General features: G+C 46.2%; 1 protein-coding gene across 3 annotated transcripts in view; it reads left to right on the top strand.

Annotated features, from left to right (window-relative positions):
* Positions 1-8,212: 8,212 nt before the first annotated feature.
* Positions 8,213-26,534, top strand: part of LOC141103007 (pyruvate dehydrogenase E1 component subunit beta, mitochondrial) — a 33,398-nt gene continuing 15,076 nt past the window's right edge. The window contains exon 1 of one of the 3 annotated variants that reach the window (XM_073592122.1): positions 8,213-8,338. Coding sequence is in view for 1 of the 3 variants with exons in the window: in XM_073592121.1 (XP_073448222.1) it covers positions 9,884-9,886 (3 nt within the window). In the remaining 2 variants the exon portion in view is untranslated. Of the gene's footprint in view, positions 8,339-9,864; positions 9,887-12,787; positions 12,811-26,534 lie in introns of those variants that run through there. The other 2 variants (XM_073592121.1, XM_073592124.1) reach the window with 2 other exon arrangements.

The following is a 26,534-nucleotide window of genomic DNA, read 5'->3' as shown; positions in this document are numbered from 1 at the left end:
CAACAGGGAACCTGAGAATGCAGCCGGTGATTCAGCCAGCTGACCATAGAGCTGATCAGAGACCAGAGTGGCTCCAAACATCTCTATGGCCTAAGAAACCGGAAGCTACGAGCATTTTATGACTTAGATTTCGCCGGATGTAAATAGCGCCATTGGGAAATTGGGGAAGCATTTTATCACACCGATCTTGGTGTCATCAGATGCTTTGAGGGCAGAGGAGAGATCTAGGGTCTAATAGACCCCAATTTTTTCAAAAAAGAGTACCTGTCACTACCTATTGCTATCATAGGGGATATTTACATTCCCCGAGATAACAATAAAAATGATTAAAAAAAAAAAAAAAAAAATGAAAGGAACAGTTTAAAAATAAGATAAAAAAGCAAAAAAAAATAAAGAAAAAAAAAAAAAAGCACCCCTGTCGCCCCCTGCTCTCGCGCTAAGGCGAACGCAAGCGGCGGTCTGTCGTCAAACGTAAACAGCAATTGCACCATGCATGTGAGGTATCGCCACGAAGGTCAGATCGAGGGCAGTCATTTTTGCAGTAGACCTCCTCTGTAAATCTAAAGTGGTAACCTGTAAAGGCTTTTAAAGGCTTTTAAAAATGTATTTAATTTGTTGCCACTGCACGTTTGTGCGCAATTTTAAAGCATGTCATGTTTGGTATCAATGTACTCGGCCTAAGATCATCTTTTTTATTTCATCAAACATTTGGGCAATATAGTGTGTTTTAGTGCATTAAAATTTAAAAAAGTGTGTTTTTTCCCCAAAAAATGCGTTTGAAAAATCGCTGCGCAAATACTGTGTGAAAAAAAAAAAATGAAACACCCACCATTTTAATCTGTAGGGCATTTGCTTTAAAAAAATATATAATGTTTGGGGGTTCAAAGTAATTTTTTTGCAAAAAAAAATAACTTTTTTATGTAAACAATGAGTGTCAGAAAGGGCTGTGTCTTCAAGTGGTTAGAAGAGTTGGTGATGTGTGACATAAGCTTCTAAATGTTGTGCATAAAATGCCAGGACAGTTCAAACCCCCCCCAAATGACCCCATTTTGGAAAGTAGACACCCCAAGCTATTTGCTGAGAGGCATGTCGAGTCCATGGAATATTTTATACTGTGACACAAGTTGCGGGAAAGAGACAAATTTTTTTTTTTTTTTTTGCACAAAGTTGTCACTAAATGATATATTGCTCAAACATGCCATGGGAATATGTGAAATTACACCCCAAAATACATTCTGCTGCTTCTCCTGAGTACGGGGATACCACATGTGTGAGACTTTTTGGGAGCCTAGCCGCGTACGGGACCCCGAAAACCAAGCACCGCCTTCAGGCTTTCTAAGGGCGTGAATTTTTGATTTCACTCTTCACTGCCTATCACAGTTTCGGAGGCCATGGAATGCCCAGGTGGCACAAAACCCCCCCAAATGACCCCATTTTGGAAAGTAGACACCCAAAGCTATTTGCTGAGAGGTATAGTGAGTTTTTGCAGACCTCACTTTTTGTCACAAAGTTTTGAAAATTGAAAAAAGAAAAAAAAAAAAGTTTTTTCTTGTCTTTCTTCATTTTCAAAAACAAATGAGAGCTGCAAAATACTCACCATGCCTCTCAGCAAATAGCTTGGGGTGTCTACTTTCCAAAATGGGGTCATTTGGGGGGGTTTTGTGCCACCTGGGCATTCCATGGCCTCCGAAACTGTGATAGGCAGTGAAGAGTGAAATAAAAAATTTTCACCCTTAGAAATCCTGAAGGCGGTGCTTGGTTTTCGGGGCCCCGTACGCGGCTAGGCTCCCAAAAAGTCCCACACATGTGGTATCCCCATACTCAGGAGAAGCAGCTAAATGTATTTTGGGGTGCAATTCCACATATGCCCATGGCCTGTGTGAGCAATATATCATTTAGTGACAACTTTGTGCAAAAAAAAAAAAAAAATAGGTGTCACTTTCCCGCAACTTGTGTCAAAATATAAAACATTCCATGGACTCAATATGCCTCTCAGCAAATAGCTTGGGGTGTCTACTTTCCAAAATGGGGTCATTTGGGGGGGTTTTGTGCCACCTGGGCATTCCATGGCCTCCGAAACTGTGATAGGCAGTGAAGAGTGAAATCAAAAATTTACACCCTTAGAAATCCTGAAGGCGGTGCTTGGTTTTCGGGGCCCCGTACGCGGCTAAGCTCCCAAAAAGTCCCACACATGTGGTATCCCCGTACTCAGGAGAAGCAGCTGAATGTATTTTGGGGTGCAATTCCACATAGGCCCATGGCCTGTGTGAGCAATATATCATTTAGTGACAACTTTTTGTAAATATTTTTTTTTTTTTTTTGTCTTTATTCAATCACTTGGGACAAAAAAAATAAATATTCAATGGGTTCAACATGCCTCTCAGCAATTTCCTTGGGGTGTCTACTTTCCAAAATGGGGTCATTTGGGGGGGTTTTGTACTGCCTTGCCATTTTAGCACCTCAAGAAATGACATAGGCAGTCATAAACTAAAAGCTGTGTAAATTACAGAAAATGTATCCTAGTTCGTAGACGCTATAACTTTTGCGCAAACCAATAAATATATGCTTATTGACATTTTTTTTACCAAAGACATGTGGCCGAATACATTTTGGCCTAAATGTATGACTAAAATTTAGTTTATTGGATTTTTTTAATAACAAAAAGTAGAAAATATCATTTTTTTTCAAAATTTTCGGTCTTTTTCCGTTTATAGCGCAAAAAATAAAAACTGCAGAGGTGATCAAATACCATCAAAAGAAAGCTCTATTTGTGGGAAGAAAAGGACGCAAATTTCGTTTGGGTACAGCATTGCATGACTGCGCAATTAGCAGTTAAAGCGACGCAGTTGTAAAAAGACCTCTGGTCCTTAGGCAGCATAATGGTCCGGGGCTCAAGTGGTTAAAATAAAAAATGTTTTTAGAGGCATCTATTGCACTTACACTGTGCATTATCACCTGATAAAGGAGAGGGACTGACAGTGAATTGATTTATAAAGGTTACAAACACTTTAAGCTTTGATGATAAAAACTAGAAGCTGATTGGTTTCTAGGCAGAGCTGCACCAGATTTTGCACTCTCCCGTTTAATTAAATCAGCCCGTCTGTCTTCAGTGCTGCTCAGCATGATTGAACTTCCACCCAGCCATATAATGACATCAGTCAATATGTCTGATTCTTTTGTGGCATCGCCTAGCTGACAACTGAATGGGGAAAGGTATGAGTGATTGGGCACTAGACCATGGCTTGACAAATTTGCTTTGAATCTAGGAACCAGCTGCCTGGAACTGCATGGCCGAGGCTTGGGCCAATAGGAATTGGGCAGCCCCATATATTCAGCAAAGGGACTGCCCAAAAAAAATCAGCAGCAATGGATGGGCCTGTCCATGAAAGCTCCCCCCTTCCTCGTCACCCCCACTGACCAACTAAGCTCCGATCCTGACTCAGAGATGCAACATCAAACTGACTGAAGAGCTGCATGTTGCATCTCTGAGTCAGGATTGGAGCTTAGTTGGTCAGTGGCGTTGAACTGCACTTTACCACCAGTCATGTGACCCCCGACTCCCCACCTGCTCTCGCCAGCCAAACAGAGGATGCTGTAGCGGAGCTGGCAGCTCAGGAGTGAGAGTGGAACAGTTAATGGGCTGACAATTTCTAGTTGCAATTTCACCCCAGTGCCTGGGATTGGTCGAGCCCCACACTAGACCATGTGCGGGAAGCGGCGGTAGTAAGAGCTACATGATTTTGTTGCAAATGTCAGCAGTGTTACAGCAACACTCACAATGCTTGTCTGAATTAGGCACATGTGGTTGTATCGGCACCTACTGCCATACAAGTTATGTAAATGTCCGTGCCATGACACGAGTCTTTGAAAGAAGAGCTGTAATATGTATCTAAACTCAGGAACAAGAATGGAATACATTACTGGTTCAAGGTGGTGTCTGCATTAGTCCCTCCCCCAAATCTGCTGATCTTGCCAGTAACACACTTCTTGTTCTAGGGTGCTCACTCATCATGCTGTATAGAGGAGCAGCCTTTTCACCCTAGGACAGGACTACAGAACACCTCCCTGTCTCCTAGGTCGGAGTTGTTTTGAATTTCTCAGAGATAGTACAGAACAATTCTAACTAATCCGAGTGCAGTACAGGCACAGTGTGCAGGAAGTTCTGCTCACTAGATTTCTAGCAGAATCAGAAGTTTTTGTTTTTTTTTCTTTGCGCACTAATTGAACCAATAGAACAAACAATGTCATAATTATCAGACCAAAAGGGTGCAAATAAGAGGAGTTCTGGACTTCAGAGACTTGGGATTGGGATCCAGTGAGGACGGGTTGGATGTCATACTTTTACTGCTCTTTCCCTGTCCATTTCCTGTCTTGTTGAGCACTTTTTTTTTTTTTAAATTCATGACATGACATTTAATTGATGATCTTCTTAGTAATAAATTGCTATATGTGTGATTATTAGAAAGATCCTTTCTTGTCCTGGGAGTGCGGAGAACGTCAGGATTGTTCACCTAACAACTGGAGACACAAATACCCAAAGAAACCAGCAAAAGTTATAATCCTCCCTGTTCTGGAAACATCTTGAATGTAAAAAAAAAAAAAAAAGTTTGTGACTTGTAAAACTAATTGCAGCTTGATTGTGATTGGCTTTTTTGAGTCATGGATCTAAGGCTATTTTCACACTGAGGCGTCGGTATTTTTAGCGGCGCTCTACCGTCATTTTTGCGGTGCTATTTGGCTGCTAGCAGGGCGCTTTTAACCCCTGCTAGCGGCCGATAAAGGGTTAAACCCGCCCACAGCGGTGCTTTGCCGGTGGTTTGGCGGCACTGCCCATGGATTTCAATGGGCAGGGGCATTTTAGGAGCGGTGTATACACTGCTCCTACAGCACCTCAACGATGCGGCTAGCAGGACTTTTTTTTTACCATCCGTCCTCGGGGTTTTCACACCAGAGTGAGAGGAGAGGCTCTTTCAGGGCGCTTTGCAGGCGCTATATTTAGCGCTATAGCCCCTGGAAAGCGCCTCAGTGTGCAAGTAGTCTTAGGGTCACTTGAAGCCACATGTGTCAAACACAAGGCCCACGGGCCGAATCCAGCCCCCCCCCCCAGCCATTTCATGTGGCCCTTGCACGCAGGGTTTGTTTTTTGTTTTTTTACCCAGAACATGCACCACCTCTGGCTCCTGCCTTCCCCTCCCAGCTTACCGCTGTCACTTGTACACACAGAAGCCGGCTAAGTTCTGTGATTACAAGGACAACTTTCCTCTCAGCAGCTCTCACAGATCTCTGCCTGCCCTGCAGTCATGGCAAGGGGGATGTGGGTGCAATGTGGGGGTGGGGCATCACGTGGTAAGCTGCACTGTGATCCCCCGGGTGCACAGATCATGTGACCTGCAAGTGACAAAGAGAGGCCACCTACACTGCTGGGAGATACTAGAGCTGGGTAGATGAGATATGATGAAGATTTGGGGGGGGGGGGACTGTGGAGAGAGATGTGTGCAGGGTTGGGGGATGGGAGTGGAGGAGTGAAAGTGAGATGTGAACGGAAGCTGAGCCCTCCATACTTTGTATATAGCGCACTCCTCAACCCTGCACTCTGTACACTGCACATCCCTGAACTTTGTATGTAGTGCACCCCTGAACTCTGCACTCGATATAGTAGCGCATTCATTTTTAAAAAATATTACACTGTACCTTTTTTTTGGGTCACTTTTATTCCCATTAGAAGGAATGTAAACATCCCTAGTAATAGAAAAAAGGGATGACAGGTCCTCTTTATGGAGAGATCTGGGGTCTATACTGGTGGTGGCTGGTACCTTAGCCAGGGGGGCGTCAAACAAACCACCCCAACATCCCCCCCTCAACGGGTGGTACTCATGCGGATGGGCTCTGTGTTGGTGCTGAGAGATCGCTCCGATGAGGGCGCCCCCCCCTATACTGCATCTAAAAGCGATCCAGCAGCTAATCAGCTGCTCGGATCACTTTTATGGAAACAATCGCCAACTGAAAAAAAAATACCAGGGTTATAGCTGCTATATACCAACCATAACCTTGGTAAACCACTTCAAAGCCGCAACGTATATTTACGTATTGCAGCCGGTGAGTGGATAATAAATAAGACATCCAATAAAATGGGGGCCTGCTGTATAGGCCAACTGCAATGACCCCCCCACCACAATAAGAGATCCTGACCTTGGAGGTGGTGAGGTCCTTTTTTTCATACACATTTCATAGTGCAAAACATAAACATATAGTGGTTTTCTATATATTAAAGGATAAGGTCACCTTTAGGTGCATGATACATATTGAGGGTGTAACATGTTCTTATGTACCCACCTCCCGCCGCCAACACTTCCCGCTCTGTGACAGCTGACTATTCTCCCCACACTCGCTGTCACAATTTTTAAAACATCTCAGCCATGTGGGGTTCCACCCACACGGGGAGGTCATTCATTCAGTTTTCTGTGAATAAATAGACTACAAGTGCTGTCAGCCATTGCAGCTGATGGCTTGTAGTTCTCAAACAGCTGCGAGGGTGATGATGAGCGCTCCTGTAGTCCATTCATCTTTTTGCTCTCAGGTGATATGATATGGTGCCTGTCCACATCAGAAAGAAAGAGAAAAACACAGAAGCATTGTGTGACAAGTTCATAAAACCTTTATAAGACCCCTTTCACACTGGGGCGCTTTTCAGGCGCTACAGTGCTAAAAATAGTGCCTGCAAAGCGCCCTGAAAGAGCCGCTGCTGTGTCTCCAATGTGAAGGCTCCGAGGGCTTTCACACTGGAGGGGTGCGCTGGCAGGACGCTAAAAAAGTCCTGCTAGCAGCATCTTTGGAGCTGTGAAGGAGAGGTGTATACACCGCTCCTGGCCACTGAAATCATTGGGGCAGCGCGGATATACTGCTGCTGTAGCAGCGCTTTACGGTGGTTTTAACCCTTTCTCGGCCGCTAGCGGGGGGTAAAAGCACCTCGCTAGCAGCTGAATAGCGGCGCGAAATTGGTGACAAAGCACCGCTAAAAATAGCGGTGTTTTACCGCCGATGCCCCCACCGCCCCCGTGTGAAAGGGGCCTTGGGCTACTTTCACACTCAGGCGCTTTGCAGGCGTTATAGTGCTAAAAATAGCTCCCTGAAAGAGCCGCTCAATTCACTCCAATGTGAAAGTCCCGAGGACTCTCACACTGGAGCGGAGCGATTGCAGGACGGTCAGAAAAGTCCTGCAAGCCACATCTTTGCTGCGCTATAGGAGTGATGTATTCACCGCTCCTAAAGCGCCCCTTCCCATTGAAGACAATGGGGCAGAGCTGCAAACCCGCCGACAAAGCGCCGCTGCAGTGTGAAAGTGTTAAATAGTAAAAACTGATACAAACTCTCTTTGTCATATAAAATAAGAGAGATCTTCTCACCGCTCACCAAAAGTCCTTGCTGTAGTATCTACACCCCACATCCCTCTTCTTATTAGTATAATGATGAATGTGAGCCCCTCCCCCACCCTGTGATCACCTTTCCTGTGTGTCCTGTCACTACCTAGGAATACACACACAGCCATCACATAGATGTGAATGTACACAGGGGGTGTGAGGATCGGAGCCACCACAAGAGGGCGCAGTGAACTGTGTGACCGCTGAAGAGAAGGAAGATACCAACATAGCAATTTAGGGGGGGGCGGAATCTCCGATTTTTTAGGTTATCATCCGATCTTCTCCTGCTCTCCCTCAGGTTGAAACATGAAGGCGCTGAGTAATGTGATTGCCGCAGAGTCCGCACTGTGTTTACTGAGAGATAAAATACAGAATATACAGCGAATTATAAAGATGACAGGATTGAACTATGCACCATTCCCGGGACTCTAATGCGCATGCGTCGGCCGGGAATCCAAAGCATGCGTACTAGGGCTAGGTTTTTTCGCGATCGTACTGCGCATGCGTCGGGCGGGAATAGGACGCATGCGCACTGGGGTCGGTTTTGCCGCGATCGTACTGCGCATGCGTTGGCCGGGAATCCGACGCATGCGCACTGGGAGTCTGGTTTTCCACGATCGTACTGCGCATGCGTGGACGTAATCCGACGCATGCGCACTGGGGGCCGATTTTGCCGCGATCGTACTGCGCATGCGTCGGCCGGGAATCCGACGCATGCGCACTGGGGGCCGGTTTTGCCGCGATCGTACTGCGCATGCGTTGGCCTTGAATCCTGGAATCCAACGCATGCGTATTAGGAGGCTGTGAATCCAACGCATGCGCAGTTGAGGAGACAGTTTTTTGGAACGATCTCATTGGTTTGGATTTGTTTGGACGTTTCCGGGAAAAGTGAGAAGATCCTCCATAATGACTCCGCCCAGGTACAGAGGGGGAGGGGTCTATGTCTCTATATGATATTATATGGAATGATAAGATGTGTATTATGATGTGTGCTGAGGGGCCCATCCCCCCTCTCACCACCACACATCCACATTCAGCAGGCCTTTCCTAGTGCCTCTATGTAGAGGTAATCAGAGAAGGTGATGTACTATAGGGGGCAGTGTGGGGATTTCTACCATAGAACATCGCTGACTATCAGAGTCTCCTCTACACCCCAATCCTACACCTGGGGGGTAGTAAAAGCAGGCCGCTGATTTCTGGATTTATTGTGTTCTATTTTACACGGATCGGGCTCAGAGGAAGCGGAGATTTATCTGCTCAGGGGGGATAGGCGAGATCTCATTATAGAATAATCCGCTTCTTCTAGGTTCCCCTCCCCCACATGGAGCTCATCCGGAACCATCTGCAGCCTCTCTGTAATGATTAATCACTAGTATTACCCCGGGGAGAGGAGAAAACATTTCACTTACCTGATCCTCCACCCCTCCCCCAGCAGGAGGTGCCCCCATACCATCCCCCGCTGGACTGTCCTTTGGTGTCCTGACATCCAATACAGGACTATGGACCCTGCTCTGGTCACCAATCACCTTTGTAGTGTTGGGGTGCGGATGGTGCGGGGAGGAGGATCAGGTAAGTACCTCTCCTTTTATTCTTCCTCTGGACATAAATGGACAATTACCCCTTACAGGTTTTTTTGCTAGAAAATGACTTAGAAATCTCCAAACATTACATATCGGTTTAAGCAGAGGCTCTAGAGAATAAAATGGTGGGTGGTGCAATTTTTTTATATCACACAATGTTGTGTGGGGAAAAAAAATCTACTTTAACCACTTACCTACCGGACACTTTTACCCCCTTCCTGCCCAGGCCAATTTTCAGCTTTCGGTCACACTTTGAATGACAATTGGGCGGTCATACAATGCTGAACCCAAATGACATTTTTATTATTTTCTTCACACGGTCGCGGCTTTGTTTACATCCGCAGCCCAGAAGTGACGTCATAACGTCGCGCCCAGGCCTCTAACGGTCATAGAGATGACTGGTGACCACCTGGTCACCTGAAATCTCTATGGTTGTCATCCGGCGGCCAATTCTTTCTCCGGGTCCCCGATGTCATAGGAGAGCCTGGAGAAGCACCAGATGGCAGCAGGAGGGGGGAGGGGGGGGTAGCTGTAGCATCATTCAGATATCCCCACTGAAAGTCAAGATCCTCATATGACATCCTTGGGCTGGAAATGGTTAATCACCTCGGGGGGGGGGGGTTATTTTTTGCTAAACAGATGAAAAATGACTGAACATTTTGAAAAAAAAAAATTTGTCATAAAATTTTGCACACAGGTAATTTTTCTCCTCCACTGATGTTCGCTGATAAGACTGATAGGCGGGTAGTGAGCAGGCAGCACGGGGGGGGGGCTCCGCTGGGGACATATGATGTAAGGACGGACTCTGCTGGGACATCTGAAGCAAGGACGGACGGCAGGCGACGTGGCTAGTGACACGCTCAGGGATCCCACTGATTCTGCATTATGGTGAGTTGAATGATTTCATTTTATATTACAATGTAATAATAGAAATAATGCACTTCAATCATCCTGACACCATAACAACCATGGTGCCGGGATGATTGAAGTGCTAACACCAGGTGCTTGGAGTATCTTTATCTGCTGATTGTTAAACTTTCTAGAATACACATATTTTTATTGTGTAGCATCTGGGGCTGCTGTCCGTCATTTCCCTCTCCCCCTTTCCCCCTCTCCCCCTTTCCCTCTCCATCCCTCATTCATCTCAGACTCTAACCACACCCTCTTGAGCCACGCCCATTCAATCCACGCCCACTATGTCGCGTAACCCACGCCCATTTTTCAGCACTTGTGTATTTTTCCTAAGCCACGCCTACAAACGAATGCCCCACCCCCTAATTATTGTACGGCTCCGCCTACAGCCACAAAAGTGTCCCACATTTTTTTTTTTTTACAATGTTGGCAACTATGCATTACTAAAGATCCTTAAGTGTATGTCCACTTTTGCAGCAAATTGAGAGAACATCTACTTTATATGTGACACGTGTCCCCCAATCACATAATGTAAAAATTTAAAAAAATTGCTGGTTCCTTCTATTTAGATGCTGTAGTCTGGACCCTCCAGAAAGGTAAAATTCTAGGTAGTTCTCTTTGTTTATGAGGGGGGAGGGCAGCCGTGTTTGCCATAATTAACCCCGTCTGTACTGTGCCGACAGATCTTCATTATCCATTGTAGATAGATTTGAACACTGTCTGTCCTAACAAAGGGTTAAAGGTGTAGAGGTCGGGCTTCTTGAATTGTATGTTAAAGTGTAAGTTCACCTTTTATATAAAATCTGTACCCCCTCCCCCTCTTACACTTGACCTTGACCCCTCCCTATCCCCCCTGTACCAGATTGCCGCCATCTCCCGCTCTCAGACACCGAAAAGCCGCCTTAGCAGTACAGGGATTTGAAATCCTGGTGGCGTCTTCTCTCCGTTTCGACAGTATGGGCTTCTGATTGGTCAGCGCCGTCTGACCAATTAGAATCCCGGTAATCCCTACTAGCTTAGCAATACTGACATGCGATTAAGGCTCCATTATCACCATGGCGTTCTGTTTTGCGGGTGGAATCGCCACCATTCTGCTTGCGATTCGGAAACACCGCAAATCGCGGGATGCTCTTGCGATCACCGCTATTTTGAATCTCACCAAAGCGCGAACAGAACCGTGGGACACCTGACCCCCAAAATAAGTTCTTGTACTTTTTTTGGGTGTTGGGTGTCCCGCAAGTTTGTTTGCGTGTTTTCACTGTGATTTTACCACGAATCGTCAGGCAACAATCGCACCGTGATTTGGCATCATTCAAAATAGCAGGGATCGCAAGGGCGTCCCGTGATTTGCGGCGTTTCCGAATCACGGGCAGAATCGCAGCGATTCCGCCCACAAAACAGAACACCATGGTGTGAATGGAGCCTAAGTCGCGGGGGTTTCAAATCCCCAGATTGGTGAACTGCCTGACCGGGGGAGATCGTGGCAATATGGCACAGCAGACTGGAGGGGGGGAGGGTCCAGTGTAAGGTGTTTTCTGTAAAAAGGTGAACTTGCACTTTAATGAGGACAGACTTAGGACAGACTCAGAGGGGTGGATTTACTAAAGGCAAATAGACTGTGCACTTTGCAAAGTGCAGTTGCTCCAGAGCTTAGTAAATGAGGAGAAGCTCTGCTGACTTCCAACATCCAATCAAGTGCAAGCAAATATTGTGTTTTTTTTAATACTTATTTTCTATGCACGCGATTGGGTATTCTTTGCAAAGTGAAGCTTTACCTCATTTACTAAGCTCTGGAGCAACTGCAAAGTGCACAATCTTTTTGCCTTTAGTAAATCAACCCCAGAGACTCTAACATTATTTAAAAAAAAACAAAAAAACTTGCACTTAGCCATGACACCTTCTCCTAAGGTAAGAAAAGGTAAGAAATATTCGCAGGGATAAGAAACTGAGATCTAGTAAAAGCAGCACACTTTACACTTAGACCCCTTTCACACTGGGGTGCTTTGCAGGCGATACAGTGCTAAAAATAGCTCCTGCAATGCGCCCTGAAAGAGCCGCTGCTGTGTCTCCAATGTGAAGGCCCCGAGGGCTTTCACACTGGAGCGGTGCGCTGGCAGGACGGTAAAAAAAGTCCTGCTAGCAGCATCTTTGGAGCGGTGAAGGAGCAGTGTGTATACCGCTCCTCCACCGCTCCTGCGAATTGAAATCAATGGGCAGCACGGCTATACCCCAGTCTGAGCCCCATACTTCTCTCGCCGGGGACGCTCTGTCCCTCTCTGCACGGGGTCCCAGCTCGATTGGATAGATTGATTGCAGCGCAGCCATTGGCTCCCGCTGCTGTCAATCAAATCCAATGACGCGGGGGCGGGGAAGAGTCTGGCATTCGTATCTATGGACGCTGAATGCTGGACTCGGGAACGCGCCCGCAAGGTAATCCCCCGGAAGAGCGCTTCTCCTGGGGGGGGTTATCTGATGCAGAGAGGAGCCACGAGAGCCGCCGAGGGACCCCAGAAGACGAGGATCGGGACCACTCTATGAAAAACAAGCTGCACAGTGCAGGCAAGTATGACATGTTTGTTATGTTAAAAAAAAAAGGAGGGTTTACAATCACTTTAAAGTAACGCGGTAATGCCGTATCACAAAAAAATGCCTGGTCATGAAGGGGGTAAATCTTCCGGAGGTCAAATGGTTAAAAGGCTTTACACATGATGGCCAGTTTAGAGGTACACATCATGTTTTATAGCAGAAAGTAAAAAAAAAATATTTTTTCAAAATGTTTGGTCCACAGGCATGGTCCAGTTGCCATCATCAGGAAACACACCCTGAGAAATAAGAAGTAGCTGTAAAATAAAAGCTGCAGGAGATCTGCAGCACTGAGATGCAACAAAGGATGAAAAAAGGTAAAAGTTTTATATAAGAAATGGTCATTTGCTTTTATCACACACAGGCAGAGGCGTCGTTAGCATGGGGCTATTGAGGCTGAAGCCCCGAATGTGTGGCCAATAGCCCCGAGTGTCCCCCGAGTGTCAGAGAAGGAAAAAAAATAGGTTGCGCCATCAGACTGAGACAGGCAGACAGCAGCGGTGGCAGTTTACACAGACTCTATGTGCTTTGTTTGCGGCGCCGCCCACTGACTGACAGCAGGCGGAGTGATATGCCGCAGGAGGTCAGGAGAACAACGGCACGGCAATGGCGCGGCGACGCCCCCTTCTCCCTCACCCTCAACCTCCAGTCATGCTGGATAATGGCCATGGTGGCTGCCTGTGACTGGGACAGGACAACAAAGTTTATAGAAAAAAAAAAAAAAGGTGTTTCTCTCTCACCTTGTGTCACTGTCTGTCTGTCTGTCTGTCTCTCTCTTTTTCTCTCTTTCTCTCTCTCTTTTTTGTATTTCTCTCTCTCTTCTCTCTCTCTCTTTTTTGTATTTCTCTCTCTCTTCTCTCTCTCTCTTTTGATGGGCACAGTGGCTGCAATTGATGGGGCACAGTGGCTGCAAATGACAGGGAACAGTGGCTGCAATTGACGGGGAACAGTGGCTGCAATTGACGGGGCACAGTGGCTGCAATTGACGGGGCACAGTGGCTGCAACTGACGGGGAACAGTGGCTGTAAATGACGGGGAACAGTGGCTGTAAATGACGGGGCACAGTGGCTGCAATTGATGGGGAACAGTGGCTGCAATTGACGGGGAACAGTGGCTGCAATTGACGAGGAACAGTGGCTGCAATTGACGGGGCACAGTGGCTGCAATTGACGGGGCACAGTGGCTGCAATTGACGAGGAACAGTGGCTGCAATTGACGGGGCACAGTGGCTGCAATTGACGGGGCACAGTGGCTGCAACTGACGGGGCACAGTGGCTGCAAATGATAGGGCACAGTGGCTTCATGTGACGGGGCACAGTGGCTGCAATTGACGGGCACAGTGGCTGCAATTGACGGGGCACATTGGCTGCAAATGACGGGGCACAGTGGCTGCAAATGACGGGGCACAGTGGCTGCAATTGACGGGGGACAGTGGCTGCAATTGACGGGGAACAGTGGCTGCAAATGACGGGGCACAGTGGCTGCAATTGACGGGGAACAGTGGCTGCAATTGACGGGGAACAGTGGCTGCAAATGACAGGGCACAGTGGCTGCAAATGACGGGGCACAGTGGCTGCAATTGACGGGGAACAGTGGCTGCAAATGACGGGGAACAGTGGCTGCAATTGACGGGGCACAGTGGCTGCAAATGATGGGGCACAGTGGCTTCATGTGACGGGGCACAGTGGCTGCAATTGACGGGCACAGTGGCTGCAAATGACGGGGCACAGTGGCTGCAAATGACGGGGAACAGTGGCTGCAAATGACGGGGAACAGTGGCTGCAAATGATGGGGCACAGTGGCTGCAAATGATGGGGCACAGTGGCTGCAAATGACGGGGAACAGTGGCTGCAAATGACGGGGAACAGTGGCTGCAAATGATGGGGCACAGTGGCTGCAAATGATGGGGCACAGTGGCTGCAATTGACGGGGGACAGTGGCTGCAAATGACGGGGCACAGTGGCTTCATGTGACTAGGCACAGTGGCTGCAATTGACGGGCACAGTGGCTGCATTTGACTGCCCCTTGGCTAATTTTAAATAAATAAAATTGGGCTTTAAGGGGGCAAGGAAAGGTAGGTCAGTGTATGTCAGATAGGTAGGTCAGTGTGTGTCAGGTAGATCAGTGTATGTCAGCCAGGTAGGTCAGTGTGTGTCAGGTAGATCAGTGTGTGTCAGGTAGGTCAGTGTATGTGTGTCAGGTAGGTCAGTGTATGTCAGCCAGGTAGGTCAGTGTGTGTCAGGTAGATCAGTGTGTGTCAGGTAGGTCAGTGTATGTGTGTCAGGTAGGTCAGTGTATGTCAGTCAGGTAGGTCAGTGTGTGTCAGGTAGGTCAGCGTGTGTCAGGTAGGTCAGTGTATGTGTATCAGGTAGGTCAGTGTATGTGTGCCAGGTAGGTCAGTGTATGTCAGCCAGGTAGGTCAGTGTATGTCATATAGGTAGGTCAGTGTATGTCAGGTAGAGCTGGTAGGTCAGTGTGGGTCAGTGTATGTCAGATAGGTAGGTCAGTGTATGTCAGGTAGGTCAGTGTGGGTCAGTGTATGTCAGATAGGTAGGTCAGTGCATGTCAGCCAGATAGGTCAGTGCATGTCATGTAGGTCAGTGTAAGTCAGATAGGTAGGTCAGTGTGTGTCAGGTAGGTCAGTGTATGTCTGTCAGATAGTTAGGTCAGTGTATGTCAGATAGGTAGGTCAGTGTATGTCAGATAGGTAGGTCAGTGTGTGTCAGGTAGGTTAGTACGTGTCAGGCATGTCATGTAGGTCAGTGTATGTCAGCTAGGTAGGTCAGTGTGCGTCAGGTAGGTCAGTGTGTGTCACGTAGGTAGGTCACATAGTTGCCAACAGTCCCGATTTTCCCGGGACAATCCTGATTTTGGGACCCTTGTCCCGATTTAAGCTCTTCCCGATTATTTTCCTGGGATTTGGCTTTTGTCCCGGGAAGATCGGGAATGTTTTTGGCTAAAAACGGCACTGAACACAAGGAAGTGATCAGCCCCCACCCGCCGCCGCCGCCGCCAACCCTCCGCCCCCGTGTGTCCGACGAGCGGGGACACTGATAGAAGGACCGGGGCTCCGCTGGCTGGGGACACTGATGGTCCTGGCTCCCCCCTTTCACAAGGCTCCATTTGGAAGACTCCTCGAACCCCCAGCTTGGCCTAGGTCAGCCCCACATCCTCACGCACCGCAGGTACCATCTTCTGGACACGGTAGTGGTAGTGTTGTGTAGTGGTAATCAGTGTAGTGTAGTGGTCAATGTAGTGGACAGTGTGTAGTGGACAGGTAGGTCAATGTACTGGTCAGTATAGGAATCAGGTAGGTCAGTGCAGTGGACAGGTAGGTAAGTGTAATGGTCCATGTAGTGGATAGATAGGTCAGTGCAGTGGACAGGTATGTAAGTGTAATGGTCAGTCTAGGAATCATGTAGGTCAGTGTAGAAATCAGGCTGTGGTAAGTACTATTGTAGGAAGGGAAGGGACCCGGGGAGTGCTAAAAGTCCATAGGTTAGGGGGTGCAAATTTCTTGCCTTGCACCGGGGCCCTGACAACCCACGCTATGCCACTGCTGCTGGGGGCACCTGATGCAAGGACAGACTCTGCTGGGGGCACCTGATGCAAGGACGGACTCTGCTAGAGGGGCACCTGATGCAAGGACGGACTCTGCTAGGGAGGCACCTGATGCAAGGACGGACTCTGCTAAGGAGGCACCTGATGCAAGGACGGACTCTGCTGGGGAGGCACCTGATGCAAGGGCGGACCCTGCTGGGGAGGCACCTGATGGCATCTGGTGGCAGGCGATGTGGCAAGTGACACGCTCGGGACTTGCACTGATTCTGCATTATGGTGAGTTGAATGATTTCATTTTTTATTACAATGTAGTAATAGAAATAATGCACTACAATCACCCTGACACCATAACAACCATGGTGCCGGAATGATTGATGCGCTAACCCCAGGTGTTTGGAGTATCTTTATCTGCTGATTTGTTAAACTTTCTGGAATACACATATTTCTATTGTGTTGTAGGATCTGGGCCTGCTGTCCTTTCTTTCTCCCTCCATCCCTCATTCAACTCAGACTCCAGCCACACCCCTTTTGAGCCACGCCCATTTAAGCCACACCCACTATTCCGCGTAAACCATGCCCAAACTTCGCGCGCCGCATTTTACTATTTTGCTATGTCACGCCTACAAACAAATGGCCCGCCCCCTAATTATAGCAAGGCTCCCCCTACATGCAAAAAAGTGTCCCTAATATTTTTTTTTTCACAATGTTGGCAACTATGTTATCAGTGTGTGTCAGGTAGGTTAGTATGTGTCAGACATGTCATGTAGGTCAGTGTATGTCAGGTAGGTCAGTGCGTGTCAGGTAAGTACAACCCCCCCCCCCGGTGCCGGACTCTGACTTCGGGCTGAAGCCCCTGGTCTTTTTGCCACCTAGCAACACCCCTGCACACAGGGCTTTAGCAAACTAAATGCCATTACTCTAAAGGCCCCTTAATACCAGTCTGTTGCGGTGCATTAAATTCAGTATTTCACCTATTTATGTGCTGCAGATGTACGGCACAGACAAAAAAAATGTCCCTGTAATTCCACCTACTGTATATATGTGTTGGGGTGATATTCTAAAGCCTCATACACACGATCGGATATTCCCATAACAAATGTGTGATGGAAGGGTTTTGTCGGATAATCCGATCGTCTGTATGCTCCATCGGACAATTGTTGTCGGAATTTGCTCTAAAATTTTCCGACAACAAATGTGTCTTGTTGGATTATACGATCGTGTGTACACAAGTCCGTCAGACTAAAATCCAAAGTACAAACACGCACGCTCTGAACCAATGCTAACCATCAGACATTAGCAGAAGTTGCCCAAAGGGTGGCGCTAATGAGCAGAAAAACCACGTAGTTTCGTAAAAGTTGGCTGAAAAAGTTCTGTATGCAGAACAAGTTCACGGCCAACGCCCTTAGGAAAAAAATCCACGGATTTGTCCGACGGAAATCCGATCGTGTGTATGAGGCTTAAGGGTGAGTGCATGTGAATCGCACAGGAACGCTCTGCAGTGATTCACATGCAGTTCTGTGCATTGCGATTTCAGCATTTTTTTTGCAAAATCTTTTTTATTGAATTTTTCATTAGCACACAAAATTTGCCCACACAGGGGCCACGCATTGGCGATTTCAGCATTTGAATGGGTTGAAATAGTACTATACCACATTACTGCATGCACTACTTTAACCACTTCACTACCCGGCCATTGTCAAATGACGTCCACAGATGGGATCTCCCATCCTGGGTGGACGTCATATGATGGCCTGGGCTTCCCAGCCGTCTAGGGGGCGCGTGCGCACGCCCGCCGTGTTGCTCGGGACCCGGTGCGTGTGCCCGGCGGCCGCGATGTCCGCCGGGCACCCGCGATTGCCCGTTAACCGGGCCGGACTGTGGATCTGTGTGTGTAAACACACAGATCCACGTCCTGTAAGTTGAGAGGAGACTGATCTGTGTTCTCAGTACAGAGGAGCACTGATCGGTGTCCTCCCCTTGTACGTCCCCGCCCCCTACAGTTAGAATCACTCCCTTAGGAAACATAATTAACCCCTCCCTGCCCCCTAGTGGTTAACCCCTTCCCTGCCTGTCACATTTATACAGTAATCAATGCAATTTTATAGCATTGATCGCTGTATAAATGTGAATGGTCCCAAAAATGTGTCAAAAGTGTCCCATGTGTCCGCCATAATGTCGCAGTCACGAAAAAAAATCGCAAAAAATGCCATAAATCTATCCCGTATTTTGTAGACGCTATAATTTTTGCGCAAACCAATCAATATACGCTTATTGCGATTTTTTTTACCAAAAATATGTAGAAGAATACAAATCGGCCGAAACTGAGGAAAAAATTAGTTTTTTAAAAAAAAAATTGGGATAATTATTATAGCAAAAAGTAAAAAATATTGTGTTTTTTTCAAAATTGTTGCTCTTCTTTTGTTTATAGCGCAAAAAATAAAAACCGCAGAGGTGATCAAATACCACCAAAAGAAAGCTCTATTTGTGGGGGAAAAAGGACGTCAATTTTGTTTGGGTACAACGTCGCACGATCGCGCAATTGTCGTTTAAAGTGCGACAGCGCTAAAAAACTAAAAATTGGTCTGGGAAGGAAGGGGGTGAAAATGCCCTGTATTGAACCGGTTAAGAAACGCATTGTTGGGGTGCATGGTAATTTTGTTAAGTACCATGAAAAGTGATCTGAGCCTAGATCATTTTTCAGAGCAGTGGCAGTCCTTGTAGCATATGTGGACAAGCCTTAAAAAAAGCCAAAGACAAAAACTTAGACATGAATATCCACAAGACACAAGTGATGAAATAAGAAAATTTAATATTAATTCAGACCGTATTGTATACATCAGCAGGAAAAAAAATATTTACCAAAAAAAAACCCCAAGTCTACACTCGGGCTTTTTTCACACTTTTTGCTCTCCACCCGTACCTACCATGTGAGGAATTCCTGTTCCAAAAATTGTTCTAAAGCAAATAATAAACAAAGATATTATTGATACCTGACCAGCAGATTACCGTATATACTCGAGTATAAGTTAAATTTTTCAGCCCTTTTTTTTGGGCTGAAAGTGCCCCCTTCGACTTATACTCGAGTCACCACCGTCTGTCTGCACGATCAGCGTGTCATGCAGGCAGACGGCGGCCGGCGTGTGATGATAGTGTTCGGCGGCTATTCCAGCTTTCAAAAGCCGTGCCTCCTGCTCGTCTGTGATAGGCTGAAAAGCTGTCAGTGTACAGCCTATCACGGACATTCTCTCATCCTCGTCTGTGGTATGAGAATGAGAGAATGTCAGTGATAGGCAGTCAGCGGTCAGCCTATCACAGACGAGGAGGAGGCGCGGCTTTTGAACTGTGGAATGGCCGCCGAACACTATCATCACACGCCGGCTGCCGTCTGAGGATGGAGAGGCTGCACATGCACACAGGACATGTACAGGACACATGCACACAGGGACACAGGAACACAGGACACACATGTACAGGACACACATGTACAGGACACACATGTACAGGGTACAGGTAGGCTGCACAGGACACAGGGAGGCATGCAGCTGCAGATGGGCATTGTTGACCCTCTGCATTTCTCACCCTCGTCTTATACTCGGGTCAATAATTTTTTCCCAGTTTTTTGTGGTAAATTAGGGGCCTCGACTATACTCGAGTATATACGGTATAACTAATTTATATATATATATATAAAAAAACTTTGGTGATCATGTGTAAAAATCGAGCTGTACCATCAAATAATCTTTAAAGGCCAACTCCCCCCACAGGTAATGGAACTCACTGGTGTCCACCGAATCTGACATATTACTTTAGGATGGACACCGGTAAGTCGTCTCACCTGCCAGCTTTTTACATCTCTAAGTCTGACCACAGGTGGACAGTTTGCAGGAGATCCGGCAAGAGTTTAAAATGTTGCGATATGATTTTGGTTCTTTGAATTTTAATTACAGTACACAGGTGCCTAGACTATGGACATTGTTGTACTTACATATTCTTAATCGAGCCAGCCATACATGAATGGAAATTCAGCTGGTTCATCAGGGACTGTCCGAGATTCGATCCATGTATGAACGAGCTGATCGACAACCAGCCTGTCTCATTGTTTTACATGCGATTACTGCTGCTAGCAGTAATCATTGTGTTCCGCCGGCTGGGAAGGCTCCCCGTGCCCCCCCTGCTGGCAGAACACAATACCACTGCAGGAGGGATTCCCCCCATCAACAGTCAGTCGAGTTAATCAAGTGAATTTCTTTCCTACCACCCCTGGTGGAAAGAAAGAAAATCCAATCTTCTATGGGCTGCTTAAATGATTAAAAGAGCTTTAAAACAAAACAATGACCTCTGTAGCTGTAGGCACTGAAGAAAAATCCATCCTCAATGTTCACAACAGACACTGACATCTCAGATCCTCTCTCGTATTTTCTCTGGCAGCTGGCCAACCCTCTAATGAATACCAACAGTGCGTCTAATCAAGCCCTTCTTAAGCAGACCATACACTAGTAGATTTTTGGATGAACCTTCATACAGTCCCATACCCTCCTTCTCTACAGTCTAAAAATGTCCCAGGGAACCCCCCTAAAATATTACTAGAACTACAGATCACAGAACATTGGGATGATCAGTAGGCTGTAGAACATTTTAAATTGAAGAATGAAGAAAACTGCATAATTAGATATTTGATACCCAGATTTAAAAAAAAAAATCAACATGCCCCTTCTCTATAGTATAATAAATTAAACAAATAATAGTTACCTGTAAAAAAAAAAAAAAAAAAAAAAAAATGGCAATTATAGTGTCCCCTTACATTGATGGTCAAGTGACAAATGCCCTCCCCCACATTGGAGGCCAAAAGAGAAAAGCCCCTTTACATTGGTGGTCAGTGTAGACCCCTTATATTGTACGTCAGTGGGAAATTGCTGTGGGAGACCAATCTGTCGCTGTTTAGGGAACCCCGAGGAACCCTGGTTGAGAAAGCCTGGTCTAAGCTGTTAGAAACTGACTGAAACACCACTTTAGAGTCTCTGTTGTAATGTTTGAGAATGAATTGCTCCACAATACCGAGGTCAGCAATAGCTTTCTTTCTTTCTTTTTTTTTTTTAAGGCTTTTACAACTTGTAAAGAACATTAATATTAGATTATTTACAGTATAGTCTGGGCACAGATGCATTGCAAAGCTTGCCATACATTGCTCACGTTTTTTCGTTAAAAAAAAAAAACTGAGACGATTTCCCTATCCACACATTTGAGGTGGATGAGGAAATCCTCCCCGCTATTTTTGTATTCTGACAGCTGGATTTCACCACCAGCTGAATACACTGATCAGGGCTGCAGCCGATTGGCTGCATGTGCTCATTGAATGCTGGTTTTCCAACAAGACCATTCAGCAGAAGCCTGTCAAAAGACCTCTTGGCTTCTGTTGAACAGAGACATGGATCAAAATGTATTCCTGGTAAATAGCTGCAAGGATATGTATGGCCAGCTTAAAATATGAAAACAATTGTAATGACCAGTATATAAAAACTATTTTCCAGCTTGAAAATTATTCTGTGCACACAGCTGATTTCCAAGAAGTAGAATCAATATACAACAATCATATAGCATGTAGGGAAATTGGAACCCAACAAATAACTAGTACTGTTCAAAGTCTGAGCCACCAGTGACCTATGACCCTAAACTATTATGTATCCTATTTAATGATTATGTACTGTACATGTATCATTGGGCTGATCTGAGAAAATGCACAAGGAGATTTTCCAGCTTGCTGGTAAATCTTTCTCTTCTATGGAGAAGAGTGAAGGATCAGAGTTCCATGTGCACGCCACTATGTGTGGGCCACAAAATGTAACAAGTCTTGGCGATTCTGCAACTTATCACACCTGCCCTTCTAATGCAAATATTATTCTGTCCAATGCAAATCAATTATCGCTCATATATATAATTTCAATAACAAAATGCTCATTAAGCATCTTCCAAATCTTTGTCGATTCCTCTGAAAAACTGTCCTGTGTATGGTCACCTACAGACTCCAGTTGTAAGGTTTAGTAGTAGATGTGCCCCGCTCCTCTCCCACAAGCCCAAAACAAGGGCATCAGTCTCCCGTAGCTGGACTCCCCAATTCATTATTTTACAATATGGAGGATCAACCAGAGGTAATCATTGTGAAACCGTCCAACTAATGGCATATATGGCCAAAAGTTTGACCTGACCATCACACCTACTCTGTAGGCAAAAGTATCAGAGAACCCTTCGAAATACTGAGTTCAAGTGTTTCCAGTGAAGGGTATGGTTCATACTACGGTATATATAATACAATTGTGTACTTCCAACCCTCTGGTAAGAATCTGGAGGAGGCTCTGTTTTGCTCCACCATTACTGTGTCCATGTATATAAAAAGTCAGCTTCATAAAGACCTGGTTTGACCATATTGGTGTGGAGGAACTCTGGCCTACACAGAGCCCTGACCTCAACCCTATTTAATACCACTGGGATGATTGGGAATGCCAATTGTGAGCCAGATCTCCTTATCCAAAGTAAATAGTTGACCAAACAATGGCTCTTTTGGCCTAATGGGCAGAAACACTCCAAAATTTGGTGGACAGCCTTTCCAAAATGGGTGGAGGATGTTATAGCTGCAATGAGGGGCAGTTGCATATTAATTCCTTCCCATCACAACCTCGTTAAGAGCTTCTAAATGCAAGGAGCATTTAGAAGCGGGCATTCAGGTCATGTGATTGCTGTGATTGGCTCCCAATCACAAGTAGGCATCAGGAGCTTTCTGGTACCTACTGGAAACTGTGCTGGGAAAGCTCTGAGCACAGAAATGTTTACAATATATGCAGCCTCTCTGCATTAAAGCCCACCCGAAGAGAGGCCACATATATACATATGGCCTTTGGGAAGAGGTTAATACCCAAGGGTTTGTAATAGGAAGCCCAATATAAAATTCAGTAGGAAGTTGCCCAATTCGTTATGGCAGACCTGTGCCATCTGGGCACCGACAAGTCCTATGGTATGGCAATTAGTGCAAGGCACGTGAGGTGAGGAATGAAGAATTGGCCGCTTCAAACTAAGGTGCCCGGTTTGGAATCTTCATGCCACATGATGTCTTGGTCGGTGGGCGGGGGGTCGCTGGGTAGAGGTGAGATTTCTGGGTCGTTCAGCTGGGAAGGATAAGCGACAAAACTCCTGGCAATCAAAACAGGAGATAAAATGTTTTATTGATGACGTTTTTACAGAAGTAAAAAGGTACATTTCTGTAAAGTAATTCTAGATATAAAAAAATGATGGAATTTATTGTGCCAAAGATACTAAACATTAATGTTTAAAGGACTCTTTCAGACAAATGTGGGATTTCAGAGGCAGATGGAGTTTTGCAGGTTTAGAGTCCCCCATGGCTTCATCTCTATTACCACTCTTACTATATAAAAGAAAAAAAGACCAAAAATGTGGGATTGCTTACATTTATCACCTCTGCGGTTTTTAATTTTTACACTATAAACCAAAAAAAGAGCGTCAATTTTGAAAAAAAAGCAATATTTTTTACTTTTTGCTATAATAAATACCGTATTTATCGGTGTATAACATGCACCGCAAGTTTAGGAGAGAATTTTAAGGAAAAAAACTTTTAGGAGGGCAGTTTAAGGAAAAAACTTACATTTAAATGCCCATCAATGCAGCCTTATCAGTGTCCATCTGCAGCCTTCCCCAGTGTCTTTGCAGCCCTGTGTCATTATTGCAGCCTCCCCAGTGTCTTTGCAGCCTTCCCAGTGTCATTGCAGCCTTCCCAGTGTCTTTGCAGCCTTCCCAGTGTCATTGCAGCCTTCCCAGTGTCTTTGCAGCCTTCCCAGTGTCATTGCAGCCTTCCCAGTGTCATTGCAGCCTTCCCAATGTCATTGCAGCCTTCCCAGTGTCTTTGCAGCCTTCCTAGTGTCTTTGCAGCCTTCCCAGTGTCATTTAAAATTGGCGCCGCCGGAGGAGAGAAACGAGCGGCGCCGAGATGCACAAAGCCGAGTGTACTTTGGCTAGACTCGGCTCTGCTCACAGTCAGGGGCAGGACTGCGAGAGGAGCCGAGTCCAGCCGAAGTACACTCGGCTTTGTGTATGTCGACGGCGCTCGCTTCTCTCCTCTCGCAATCAGAGGAGATGGGCGGGACTGCGGGAGGAGTCGAGTCTAGCCGAAGTACACTCGGCTTTGTGTATGTCGGCTCCGTTCGCTCCTCTAATCACAATCAGCGGAGATCGGCGGGGATCGGCGTATAACACGCACCTGCGATTTCCCCCTCATCTTAAGGGGAAAAAAGTGCATGTTATACGGTACCCCCAAAAATTATATAAAACAAACATTTTTTTCCTCAGTTTAGTCCGATATGTATTCTCTTACATATTTTTGGTAAAAAAAAATCGCAATAAGCGTTTATTGATTGGTTTGCGCAAAAGTTATAGCGTCTACAAAATAGGGGATAGTTTTATGGCATTTTCATTAATATTTTTTTTTTTTTACTAGTAATGGCGGAGATCAGCGATTTTTATCTTGATTGCGACATTATGGCGGACAGATCGGACACTTTTGGCGCTATTTTGGGACAGTTCACATTTATACAGCGATCAGTGCGATTAAAAATGCATTGATTACTGTGTAAATGTAACTGGCAGTGCAGGGGTTAAGTGTGTCCTAGGGGTGTGTTCTAACTGTGGGGGGGATAGGCTATGTGTGATACGACACTGATCCCGATTTCAGGGAGCGGTGATCAGTTTCAGTGTCACTAGGCAGAACGGGGAAATGCTTTTTTACATTAGCATTTCCCCGTTCTTCCTCTCCGTGAGATGATCGCGGGTATCCCTGCGGGACCCGCGATCACACTCACGGAGCTCGCGGCAGGGTCGCGCCAGCGGCAGGGCGCACACCACCACATGGCGGCAAATTTAAAGGGATGTACCTGTACACCCATCTGCCTGTCCGTGCCATTCTGCTGACGTATATGTACATGCGGCGGTCGGCAAGTGGTTAAAAGTTTAAGTGTTGTTTTTTTTTTACCTTTTAGAACATGTTCCAGTTCCACCCATATTTTGTTTGAAGCTTGTAACTTGTTCCAGCATCTGCTGCCACCCCCCCCCCCCCCCCCCCATATACAGCGGGCAGACATCTTTTACAGGCATCTGCTGTCACTCTGAAAATAACGTGATCATACAGGGCTCGTCTCGCCCCGCCCGGCTACGTCATTCATTCACAGTGCCCTGTGAGTGGAAAACTACAAGTCCCACCAGCCTTTGTGAATATTCATATTCTCTAAAAAATAATCCATACACATCTACCTTGTAATGACATTGTTGGCCATTTGGTTTTTAGGTCCATGACCAACTAGCATTGTAACAGATTCACTAGCAGAGCAAAGAAAGCACCCAACTGCCTCTATAGCAGTGATGGCACACCTTGGCACCCCAGATGTTTTGGAACTACATTTACCATGATGCTCACCTACACTGCAGAGTGCATGATCATCATGGGAAATGTAGTTCCAAAACATCTGGGGTGCCAAGGTTCACCATCACTGCTGTATGGGGTCACCCCCTTACTGGCCTCACCAAAAGGGTGTCACACCATGCTGTTCCCTTGGAGACCACAAAGATCGTGTAGCATATTGGCCACCGCAGGAGCAGCTCTGTAGAGTCAGGTAAGTGTTCTATTTATCTAAGGAGCCGCCATCAACAACAGGATCACTAGTCTGACCCGGCCCTAATGCTTGATACATACCTTACAATCTTCTTTAGATCTACCAACAACTACGTAGTACAAGGGCCTGTCTGATTGGATGCAAATTGACTGGAAAGATTAGGTGGGTCCTCATGTTACATAGTGTTGTTAAATCTAAAGTGGATTGTACAGAGATTGTATAATCGGATTGTAGAACTCGTGTCAACCGGGGTTCTGTTCGAAAGGTACACTTGCTGTTTGAGTGGAAAACACAGCTTTTGACTAGCAAAGGCAAAAAGTGATCTGTTTTGCTTGCAATTCAAACGCACCTCAATAGTACATGCTGCCCAAAATGAAATACAATTCAACTCAAACCCAGCTTCTGAACCGCCATGTGTAACACTCAATCAGTGGGATTTTTGTTGACTTGTGCCTGTTGCTTTCTAAATGCAGGAAAACACCTGTTGACCTGAGATCTTATCCCTCAGGGAAAGGCTAGGTTCACAATATTGTGATCAGACATCACATGTGATTCGCATCGCATTGCTGTGCAGATCACATGCGATGTCTGTGTGATGCAAATTCAGCCATACAAATTGTATGGCTGAAATCGCATAGCATTCACACCAAAATGGTGCAGGACTTTTTTTTTTGTCCGCACTGGAATCGGATCTCGTGGGTGTGCAAACCTATGTGATCTGATTCCTGCACCATTTAACATTTCGCACTGCGATCTGCGACCCGATTTGGGGGTGTCATTACATTTACATTGACACCCCCAGCGGTTTGTAG

This window comes from Aquarana catesbeiana, linkage group LG07 (assembly GCF_042186555.1).
Source record: "Aquarana catesbeiana isolate 2022-GZ linkage group LG07, ASM4218655v1, whole genome shotgun sequence".
In the NCBI taxonomy this organism is placed as follows: Eukaryota; Metazoa; Chordata; class Amphibia; order Anura; family Ranidae; genus Aquarana; species Aquarana catesbeiana.
The sequence above is the reverse complement of the archived record's forward strand: the minus strand, read 5'-3'. Positions and strand labels throughout refer to the sequence as shown.